Source organism: Sinocyclocheilus anshuiensis, unplaced genomic scaffold, assembly GCF_001515605.1.
Source record: "Sinocyclocheilus anshuiensis isolate Anshui unplaced genomic scaffold, SAMN03320099.WGS_v1.1 scaffold842, whole genome shotgun sequence".
NCBI lineage: Eukaryota > Metazoa > Chordata > Actinopteri > Cypriniformes > Cyprinidae > Sinocyclocheilus > Sinocyclocheilus anshuiensis.
Genome location: NW_015536509.1, coordinates 294,418 through 305,984, shown reverse-complemented (window position 1 = coordinate 305,984; position 11,567 = coordinate 294,418). Strand labels below are relative to the sequence as shown.

Here is an 11,567-nt window from a genome sequence, read left to right as displayed (position 1 = left end):
AACAGCTTACCTTGAGCTTTGAAAGCGTGTAGCTGACAAATGGTTTTATTTCCCTCTTTTTTAATTCACGAGGGGAATGGTATGACGCGAAAGTTTCTGTTTGTGTGTTTCCGTTCCTGCACTCACATCTGTTATTATAAAGATTTCATGAAACACCAGAGAATCTTTTTTGAAGTGACAATAAACGACTTTCAACCTCATTAGGTCTACAAAATGTAAGACTCACAACTTACATAAACATTTAATTTTTGCATTCATGATGGCTGACAGTTTTAGCAAAACCTGTTATTTACACCATTGTCAAGTCAAACTTCACAATTGTACCTTTGAAACTTTTCTGCATCATGCTCAGACATACGAGTAGTAGTGAGTAGAAAACCTGTGTACAGTCCTTTGTTTTCCCACAATTTAGATAAAACATGGATATTTTAGTCGAAAATTAGTGCTTCCAGCTTTATAGTGTTTATGTAGTGTAGCCTATATAATTCACCAGACCTCAAACTAGCATCTACCCCTCCACTTGGATTGCTTATTACATATATGAAGCTTCAGGCCTAGTTTTGAACATCTAGACTAGTTATTAGTATATTCATATTGATATTTGGTGTCTAGCATAGATTCCAGTCTGTCATGACTCATGACCACATATGGAAAAACAGGAGGAATTTCAGTAAGGAACAACTAGGTCATGACTGAGGTAATGTGATTGCCTGTCACACATACACACTACTGTTCAAAAGTTTGAGGTTGGTAACATTTTTGAAAGAAATTACTTGGGCTCACCAAGGCTGCATTTATTTGAACAAAAAATACAGTAAAAATAGTAACACTGAAATATTAACATTTTAAATTACGGTTTACTATTTGAATATATTTTAAAATGTGAGTATGAATATGATTATCTTCTTATCCAGGTTATGAGGTACACTCAAAAGTTTGAGGTCAGCAAGATTTTTTTTTTGTTTGTTTTAAGAAATTAATACTTTTATTCATTCAGTAAGGACATTAATCTAAAGTGACAGTAAAGACATTTACAATTAATTTCTACCTCAATTAAATGCTGTTCTTTATAACTTTCTATTCATCAAATAATCCTGAGAAAAAAGTATCACTGTTTCCACAAAAATATTGATAATAATTTATTGGGCAGCAAATCAGCGTATTAGACTGATTTCTGAAGGATCACGTGACACTGAAGACTGGAGTAATGACTGCTGAAAATTCAGCTTTGCTTCACAAGAATAAATTACATTTTAAAATGTATTAAAATAAAAAACAATTGTTTTAAATTGCCAAAATATTTAACTTTTTACTGTATTTTTAATTAAAAAAATTAGCCTTGGTGAGCATAAGAGACTTACAAAAAAATAAAAAACAAAAACCATACAGACCCCAAACTTTTGAACGGTAGATTATTTAGAGAGATGATGAAGAAGAAATGAATAAACCGAAGTGGAGGAGGTCTGACCTCCCCGACAAGCATCTCAAAGATGAGCACGCCGAGCCCCCACCAGTCCACCGCACGCGTGTAGGACGTTTCGGTTAACACCTCAGGAGCCAGAAATTCTGGAGTGCCACAGAAAGTGCTCGTCCTGTCCTGGTAACCCATTCCTAACACACAAACAGGTAGAACATTTGCCTCTGGTGCTTGTACAGTGGACAACACAACAACAAACATATCCTTACCTTCTTTACAAAGACCAAAATCAGCAATCTTGACGAATCCCTCTGTGTCAAGCAGTAAGTTATCCAACTTCAGATCTCTAAAGAATACATGTAGTAATCCTCAAATTGACACAATGAAAAACAATGAAATTTGTGTTAAAATTTCAAGTTAAGTACAGAGCACCACCATTTTTTCTTATACCTGTAAACAATCTCGTGCTCGTGTAAAAACTGTAACCCCAGGACAACACAAGCTGCATAAAACCTGCAACAATCAAGAACAACAGAACCTGCAATGCTGATAAAGGCTTGATTACAATCATCTAAAAAGCATGACTTGTGTCACTCACGTGGCCCGCGGTTCTGAAAACACATCGGCATGAATGTGCATCATGAGGTCTCCTCCCGCCGCGTACTCCATCACAAAACACACATGCTCCTTGGTCTGGAAACATGCAAAAAGATTGACGAGGAATGGGTGCCGCACACTGTTCACAGTCTCAAATATCCTCTTCTCACACATCAAACTGGCAAAACAGAAAATAAGACAGGATAAAATAAGACAGCTAGTAGTTGACAAGTGTTGCTCACAAATTATCATATATAAAACAGAGAAGAAAAATGTACCTTTCAACCTCATCACGGGCAACAATATCTCCCTTCTTAAGGGCCTTGATGGCAAACATTTCACCTGTAATACTGTATTCCGCTAATAACACCTGAAGGAAAAGGTTAAGTGACAAAGATGTAATGACATTTAGATTCTGTGAGTGTCTTTTGTGTCACTATTTTGGGTATTTGTCTAGGCCCTGGTCTAGGTATATGTAGTGCTATATGGTTGTTAGGGCATTCTGGGTGGTTGTTTACCAGTCATATAAGACCACCCTCAAGTCTCTACAATATCTTGCCAAAGATATCATTGAGTCTCTCCCTCAAATGTAAATATATAGCTTTTTTTGCCAGCTGTATGATCTGTCACTGAAAAGAAATCTGACAGGTATGATCACTTACTAAATAAATTAATAGCAAAAAAGTAGGAATGTCAGATGCTAACAGATTTTCATGTAATGGACAATAACCAATAAATGATCTATATGAAATAAAAATAATAAATAAATATATATTTTATTTTTATCATTCAGGATATAATATATAAAATATATATTACATATAAATAAGTCCAAATTAAATAAAGCACTAAAATGTAAAAATCAATCATTTTAAATGCTACAGATAAAGGCATCAAAATATTTATAATGTTCAATGCAAAAAAGTGGTTATTTTGAGATTATTTGTAGTTAAATTTTTTGTTTTTAAATGTGAACTTTAAATGAGAATAAGATGATGTCAAAGGTTGTTTAAATGTAAAAAGAAAATGTTCAGCACAAAAACAGCCATAATAAATATCAGTAACATTTTACAATAAGGTTCCATTTGTTGATATTAGTTAACTACATTAGTTACCATAAACTAACAATGAAAAATCCTTCTAAAGCAATTATTAATCATAGTTAATGTTAATTGCAACATTTACTAATACATTACCGAAGTTGTATCTGTTCATATTATTTAATGGACATACACTAACATGAACTAACAATGAACAGTTGTATTTTTATTAACTAACATTAACAAAGATCAATAAATGCTGTAACAAGTGTGTTGCTCATGGTTATTTAATGTTAGTTAATGCATTAACTAACATGAACTAATGGGACCTTATTGTTACCTAAATATCCAATAATAATATTGCCTTAGCAATTATTACCACTAAATTAAAAAAAGGAAACTGTAACATAAATAGCCTCATACCTTTCCAAAATGTCCACGGCCTAACACTGCAACACATTTAAAGTCTTTAAGACTGAAATGAAACTGTTCTTCCTCCTCTTCATCCCTACAACAACAAAAGTCCTTTAGTAGTGTCGAGTGTATATTTGCTAGTACAAGAAATACATAAAAACTATAAATGGTTCACCTTATTTCTGTGTTCTTTTGGACAGTTATGAGCTGTAACGCTGAAGGCTGAGTCTCATGTTCTTCTGTTTCTTCAAGGTCAGACTGAACAATGATGCTATTCCTGTCATTTCGGTAGTCAAATGAGGTCAAAGTGTCCTGCAAAAGAAAAACAATCCTTTCAGTTGCCGCCGTTTATACAAGATGACACTGGATAACTGTTATCTTTATGTTAATAAAGGTAACGGCGAAGGCATTTCCTTTTCCTTTCAAATGCAAGGGGGCAGATGAGAGCCTAAACATGAATTGCATGTTTAAAGAAGTCTTTAACTGTGCTTTCAAGGAAACAGATTACATCAATGCAGTTATCTCACAATGTTATCTCTACGACAACCACATTATAGTGTGTGATGTTACCCGTTCTTGCTCTTTGTTGGGGATCTTGTCCTCAGGCAGGACTTCTCTTATACTAACAGGAGAGTAATGCTTTGGTGTAGCATCTTTGTCAAAGTCCAGTTTTGTCACTATTGGGTCACTAGAGAGGGCAGACAAACACAAACAGACACGTGAAAGCACTGCCTTGACAAAAAAATGAGTAGTTTAACAAAGTAATGTGTTCATTGTATTGTATGTTCATAGTGTACCTCCTCAGAACAGGGGTTCCTGGGTGACTGCTGTGTAGAGTCTCAGCTGCCAGCATTGCCACTTGAGGACTAAATGAGTTATTGGGAGAGGGAATGGCCCTCCTTACCAGCCGGCCCCAGGTACCGATGCTCATCTGAGGGGCCCGCAGGAACGGTTTCCCTGCAGACATGGGAGATGAGAAGAAACGCATTTATCAGATGCCTATAAATCTCTTTACTTGGAGATCAGGGTAATATAAACAAGAAGCTACAATGACAATACTATGTGACCCTGGAGCACAAAACCAGTCTTAAGTCACTGGGGTATATTTGTAGCAATAGCCAAAAATACATTGTATGGGTCAAAATTATAGATTTTTCTTTTATGCCAAAAATAAGAACTAAGAACTTCATTTGGACAACTTTAAAGGCGATTTTCTCAATATTTAGATTTGCACCCTCAGATTCCAGATATTCAAATAGTTATATCTCGGCCAAATATTGTCCTATCCTAACAAACCATACATCAATGGAAAGCTTATTTATTTAGCTTTTTTGAAAAATTGACACTTAAGACTGGTTTTGTGGTCCAGGGTCACATATAAACTAAACCAAAGGGTGTTTCATAAAGGAAAGCTTTCAGAAGGTGCAGGTGCAGGTTTGGGACTGAAGCCCAGGTTTGTTGACAGGTGGGAATAAATCACGGTTTTGCTTTATTACAAGCATTATGCCTGTATTATGAAAAGGGATTTTATTTATAATTGGCCCATACATAGTTGGAAATCTTTCGCTTTTTGTGACAGTTTTAATATTTAAATTGTAAAAACTGCTCATAAAAATCAACATTTTCTTTTTGAAATAAACAGTTTGAATTTCTATGTAAACATACTGTAGCTTTCTCCCCAGCTTGCTATGAAATTGAAGATTTTGTGACATCACAAAAATAAACACATTAAAAACAGCCTGCCCAGTATTAGACACAAACGCAAACCTGTAGCAATGTTTATGAAAGAATACTAGTTAGCTAGTTAACTTAATAAAACAGCATATACTACCGTTCAAAAGTTTTTGGATCAGTAAGATTTAATATTAATACTTTAATTCAGCAATGATGCATTAAATATATCAAAAGCGACAGTAAATATATTTATAATGTTAAGAGAGAGGTATTTATAATGTTAAGATATTTATAATGTCAAGATTTCTAAATCAAATAAATGCTGTTATTTTAAATATTCTATTCATCAAAAAATCCTTTCAAAAAATAATTTAGTTTTACGTTTATTATTAAGTATTACAGTTTCCACATAAATATTAAGCAGCACAAAAGTTTTCAAATGTGATAATAATAACTGATTTCATATGATTTCTGAAGGATCATGTGACACTGAAGACCGGAGTAACAGCTACTGAAAATTCAGCTTTGCATCACAGGAATAAATCACATTTTAAAATATATTATAATAGAAAGTTTTAAATTGTAATAATGTATTATAATTATATTTCACAGTATTTCTGTTTTTGCTGTATGTTTGATCAAACAAATGCTCTGGTGAGCATAAGAGACTTTTTTTCTAGGGGGAAAAAAAAAAACTTTTGAACAGTAATTTAAAATGTGATCCCCATGCAAAGTTTCTTTCAGTAAGTGGCAGTGTGGCACCCAGTTATCATCTTGTAAGAAAGTAGTTATTTTGCATATTTAACCAAATTCTGTGTGTTTTAACTTTTGGAAGTCCAATCAAATAATAAAGAAAATTGTTCATCCCTCACACTGGAAATAAAACATTGAGTGTATTGTGCTGTGGGATACAGTACGCAGCACATTAAAGCTCTGTTGCATACTACTCTTTTTGGCAAATGCAGCAGGTCATCTGGTTATTCTATAAATACAGACAATCTGCATACTGCACACACTACATGCCATTTGAATGTTCAAATACAAACCTTTTATGTGCACCACCAAAAAAAGTCCACAATTCTACAGGTCTGGCAAATGGTTCTACAAAGCTATTTTTGAACAGTTTTTTTTTTGTTCAAGAAACCCTAATATGACCATTTTAAAGGCTCAAATTACAAAAACTTCATAATACTCTACTGTGTAGAAGAAATGCCCTCACCTTGTTGCTTTGAGAAGATCTTTTTCTGCCTCTGGAGTTTGGTTCTTCGCTCAATGACTGGATTAAAAAAGGTAACCTGTAACAAAAATAGATTTTAGATCAAGCTCTGAAAACTAATCAAATTCCACTTCAGATCTACTAGGCTCAGTTTCTTTAGAAAAGCATAGGTGGGAAAACCTGCCCGGGGGTTTCAGGGGCCACCAAGCGTGAGGAATTCTTCTTAGATTTTCTCACAGAGCTCCGGGCGGCTTATCAGAGGGCTTTTTGAGGGAAAATTATTGATCGCTGAGAGACAATATTGTAAAGGTACCTCTGCAAACAGAGTCCCTTGTGGCTCAAGGTAAAGGCACATTCCGTGCCGCTGGTTGTCCAGGAAGTCCTCCAGTCGCAGGAATTTCACCGCACAAAGGGACCGCCAATCTCTCCAATACACAGAGATCTCCAGCTCACGAGACTGTGGTAAACAAACATTTGCCAAAGCATATAGAAACAAGACAACAGAAGCGTTATGAATGTTTTATGTGTAAATAAACATCAGTATGTGTAAATAAACGTCATGTACAGTGAGTTTACCCGGTCTAGCTCTAATGTAAACTTCTGGTCCCACGACTGATTACTGACAGGTTTCCAACTGGTCTGACCAACGACAGTGTTGTCAAGCTTCAGAACAGCACTAATCTCATCTGGAGACAAACAGAGACACGTACACATATTAAGCTCCTTGACCGCCACAGCATTGCTTTTTAATTGCAAAGTCTAATGAAAGGCTTGTGAAAAGCCACTTGAAAGTAAGCACTAAGAACTACTCAACTGGACAAGTCATAATTTTTGGAGAGATTTCGAACACTGGTTCCTCTGCGATTCCCACGGCTCATGAAAGAGGAGCGCATTTCACTGGGGCTCCAACCGGGCAGCGGCACCGACGTGGCTTTAGACCGGCCAGGAACACTGTCTAACAGGTCCTGACATCCCATGAGCCGAACCTCTAATTTGCCTGTTTTAGTCAATAACAATCACCATTAAAATATGCTGCCATTTAAAAGTTTGTGGTCAGTACGATTTTTTTTATGTTTTTGAAAGAAGCCTCTTAATCCCTTAACTGTCACCCCCCCATTTTTTAAAATAGGCATGAAAGTGCACTATCCAAACTTAAATTGTTGTAATTTATCAACACTTTGGAATACAGACATAAGGTTGGTCTCTTTTTAAAGAAGAAAATCAGTAGATTATTGCAAAAGTTAAATTGTTTAAAAAAATTAAAGTATCAAAAAGTTATAGAAGTTTAAATGTACTGTAAATAAAATGCACTATATAAATTTTATTTTATTTATTATAAATATTTTACATAACAGGTTTTACTCTAAAATTGGTATAAAATGAAAGCCTTATGTCTAAATAAGTTATGTTCCAAATTTGAAGTTGATATGAAAAAAATGGAGGTTCCTGTGACATTTTATTTAGGGCGTCATACCACAAACAGCCACCGAGTGCCATCCAAACTCCATAAAAAAAATTGTAATGCATTTGTCTGTCACAAATGTCTAGATTTCTCTGTCAATATTACTTCTATCTCAAAATAACCACCAAATATGGAATCATGAGACTCAGACCTTTCCAGTGATATGTTTTTTGTCAAGATTATAAAAAGGTTTTGTTTCTAAAAAACCGTAATGCATTTTGTAATATGACACTTGACACTGCCCACTAAGGGGGAGGAGACCGCCAAAAGATTTTAAAGTACTATTTCTATGGTAATGCAATGTCCGATTTCAAAATGGTTTTCAGAGGATGAACCTTGGGCTTCTAAGCTTTCAAATGATATATACTTTATGATGATTACTAAAAGATTTGATAGAGAAAAAGGACAACAACAAAAAAGAGCGCCAAGCGTCCCACAGGTGGGATGGTGACAGTTAAGCTCACGCAGCCTGCATTTATTTGAAAAATACAGTAAAACAGTAATATTGTGAAATATTATAAAAAATTTAAATAATGGTTTATATTTTAGCACATTTTAAAATGTAATTACTCCAGTCTTCAGTGTCACGTGATCTTCAGAAATCATTCTAATGTGCCGATTTGCTGCTCAAGAAACATTTCTCACATGCTGGAAACAGTTGAACTGCTTAATATTTTTGTGGAAAGTGGACACATTTTATTTCAGGATTCTTTGATGAACAGAAAGTTAAAAATGAGCAGTATTTATTTGAAATAGAAATCTTTTGTAAGATTAAAATGTCTTTACTCTCAGTCTCACTTCTGATCAATTGAGTGTGTTCATGCTGAATGTTGATTTATTTTTTTAAAAATCTTACTAACCCCAGTTTACAGCTTCATATAACACTTAAATAACACATTAAGGAAAATCTGAAGGTAATATGTGTTGGTCACCTGTGAGCGCAGCTGGTTTGGTGCTGTACTGGTTTTTAACAGTGCTGTTGTGGTTCAGTGTGGATATGAAACTCTGACGGGGACTGAGGGCCGGAGAGGACATGAGCGATAACTCCTCCATGATCAGACTGCTCTTGGGGTGGTTCTTCGGAAGCTCACTGAGTCTCTGCTCCAGCGAATACTTCAACAAATCCAGCTTCTGACTGGACTCATTGAATCTGGCTTGGGCCTGGAATTCACAGAATTACAGCAGAGGAATTAATGGCAGTTGGATGCATATATATAAACCTAAAGGTGCGGTCACATTTACTGTTGCTCGTTGAAGTTTTGCGGGCAAAATCCAGTCATAGCAACAGAAATCCGCACAACTGGGAGTTTCAGCGCACAGATTTTGATTATACTCAAGCTGATCACGCAAATTCGCTGCATTGACGAACAGAAAGCTGCTTGGTTTGAAAGTAACTTCTATATGAGCTGTGCTTCATACATCACTACACTATTGACAATAGACTATGGACCTTTTCTGCACGCAAATATTTGCTGAAATTTTGGTAATATGGCCGCACCTTCACCTTGTAGATACGATACGATACGATACACTTTATTGTCAGACTAAGTCTGAAATTTGTCTTGCGTTACAGCAGGTTCACTCAAGGTTTCAATACTTTATCACATAAACAACACACAATGCAGAGCTTTCACACACATACATATTAAAAAAAAAAAAGGACATTTACTTTTTATATGAGTTATTCAGCGCTAATACAGCTTGATGTACAAATTAATTCTTTAACTTAATTTGGCTGTATCTTGGGACCTTATATCGTCGATTAGATGGCAACAATACAAATGCATTATACAACACGTGATTAGGTTCAGAAACAATGTTATTAGCTAATCTTACAAGATTATTATGGTAAGATAGTTCATATGCTTTTTGAAGTGGCTGACCCACAATTTTGGAGCACATTTTTAGTAAGTTCATTAGCTTTGTTTTTAGACTAACAGATAGACTCATATACCAAACCGAATTACAGTACTGCAAGACACTCATGATTACAGACATAAAAAAACAATAAAAGAATCTGCTTTCTTGCTCCAAATGACCTCAGTCTACGGAGAAAGTAAATTCTTTGCATTGATTTTTTACAGATACTATCTATGTGATCTCTCCATGATAGTGTTTTGTCTATCCATACTCCTAAGTACCTATATGCTTCTACTTGTTTGATGTTCTCTTCATGTATAACAACAGGTGTTGTATGAATGTCAGCAACAGGCCCTAATACTATCTCCTCAGTTTTTTTTTAATTAATACTGAGGGCATTGTTGTCACACCATTCGACCAATTTGTTTACCCCCTGTTGATGCTGTTCTAAGCACTCTTGGTTATTCAATAATGATATTAACACAGTATCATCGGAGTACTTTAAAATATATTGGTCATTCCTGTTTACTCGACAGTCATCTGTATACGGAGTAAATAACATAGCAGAGCTTACACACCCCTGAGGTACACCAACATTTGTTTTTACTTCTGTTGACAGGACATTGTTCACTTTAACCCTTTGGGTTCTATTGGTGAGAAAAGAGAGGTACCATTTAATTAAGTATGGGTTCACGTCTAACTGTATTAGTTTAGACACAAGGGTGTTAACTTGAATAGTATCAAACGCAGATGAAAAGTCAAGAAATAATGATCTAACATAAGAGTTGCATTTGTCTAGATGTTTAGTAACAATGTGCACTAAGGCAGCCACTGCATCCTCGGTACTGCTACCTTGTTTATATGCAAACTGACACTGATCAAGCTTCCCTTTGACATTATTAAACAAGTGTTTATGTAGTATTCTTTCTAAACTTTTGCCAATTACTGAAGTGAGGGCTATGGGTCTATAATCTTTACATTCCTTTGGACAGAGTGTTTTTGGTATCAGTTTTATGATTGAGGTTTTCCATATTGTCGGAACCATATGTAAGTCAATGGAAGCTTGAAAGATTGGTTGCCACACTGGAGCTAACTCACAAGCAAAGCTCTTAATGAAGTTCGGCGCACACCCATCCGGACCAACAGCTTTTCTAGTATTAACAGACCGAAATGTCTTCCTAACTTCTGCAACATCGATCACTATCTTTTGGGAGGAAGACGATACGATGTTAACTGGTTCATTGTTGCTTGTGGGTTCAAATCTTGTAAAAAATGTATTTAGTTCATTAGCAAAGCTGACTTCATTGTCTGTTACAATACATTTGTTTGGAGAGGATAAACCTGTCATCTTTTTCATGGTATCCCAAACTTTCTTACTGTTTTTGGTTTTAAAGGCTGCTTCTAAGCACTCTGAGCTTCTTTAGCTTTCCTCATTTTACTTTTTAATTATTTTTCAGTCTCTTTCAGTTATTTAGGATCTTTATTTCTAAATGCTACATTCCATCTATTTATAATTTCCTTAATATCCTTGGTGACATAAGATTTATTGTTTGGATATACTTTAATATTCTTTGTGGGTATTACCAGTTGCAACACAAAAGTTAATATAGTCATTGATTACTTTAGTTCTTTCATCTAATGTTCCATCATGGAAAATTTCCCAGTTTGTACAATCAAAACAAGCTCTTAAGTTCTCTCTGCTTTCATCTTACCATACTCTGATTACTTTCTTTTCCAATTTTCCCCGTTTTAACTTTGTTTTGTATACTGGAATCATGTACATCACATTGTGATCAGAATTCAGGATTGGTGGTCTACATTTAGATACATAGGCATTCTTGACGTTCACAAAGCACTTGTCCAAAATATTATCTTTTCTTGTTCCTA

The 11,567-nt window shown here is 35.1% G+C and overlaps 1 protein-coding gene across 1 annotated transcript in view; it reads right to left on the bottom strand.

Moving 5' to 3' along the window:
• Positions 1–681: 681 nt before the first annotated feature.
• Positions 682–11,567, bottom strand: part of LOC107691687 (serine/threonine-protein kinase N2-like) — a 27,110-nt gene continuing 16,224 nt past the window's right edge. The window contains exons 6-20 of the mRNA XM_016490471.1: positions 8,753–8,981; positions 7,173–7,355; positions 6,935–7,044; positions 6,672–6,815; positions 6,362–6,437; positions 4,266–4,425; positions 4,039–4,156; positions 3,644–3,780; positions 3,478–3,562; positions 2,293–2,384; positions 2,016–2,192; positions 1,868–1,930; positions 1,687–1,763; positions 1,399–1,611; positions 682–710 (exon numbers count right to left, since the gene is read on the bottom strand). Coding sequence (XP_016345957.1) covers positions 682–710; positions 1,399–1,611; positions 1,687–1,763; positions 1,868–1,930; positions 2,016–2,192; positions 2,293–2,384; positions 3,478–3,562; positions 3,644–3,780; positions 4,039–4,156; positions 4,266–4,425; positions 6,362–6,437; positions 6,672–6,815; positions 6,935–7,044; positions 7,173–7,355; positions 8,753–8,981 — 1,893 coding nt within the window. The remainder of the gene's footprint in view (positions 711–1,398; positions 1,612–1,686; positions 1,764–1,867; positions 1,931–2,015; positions 2,193–2,292; positions 2,385–3,477; positions 3,563–3,643; positions 3,781–4,038; positions 4,157–4,265; positions 4,426–6,361; positions 6,438–6,671; positions 6,816–6,934; positions 7,045–7,172; positions 7,356–8,752; positions 8,982–11,567) is intronic.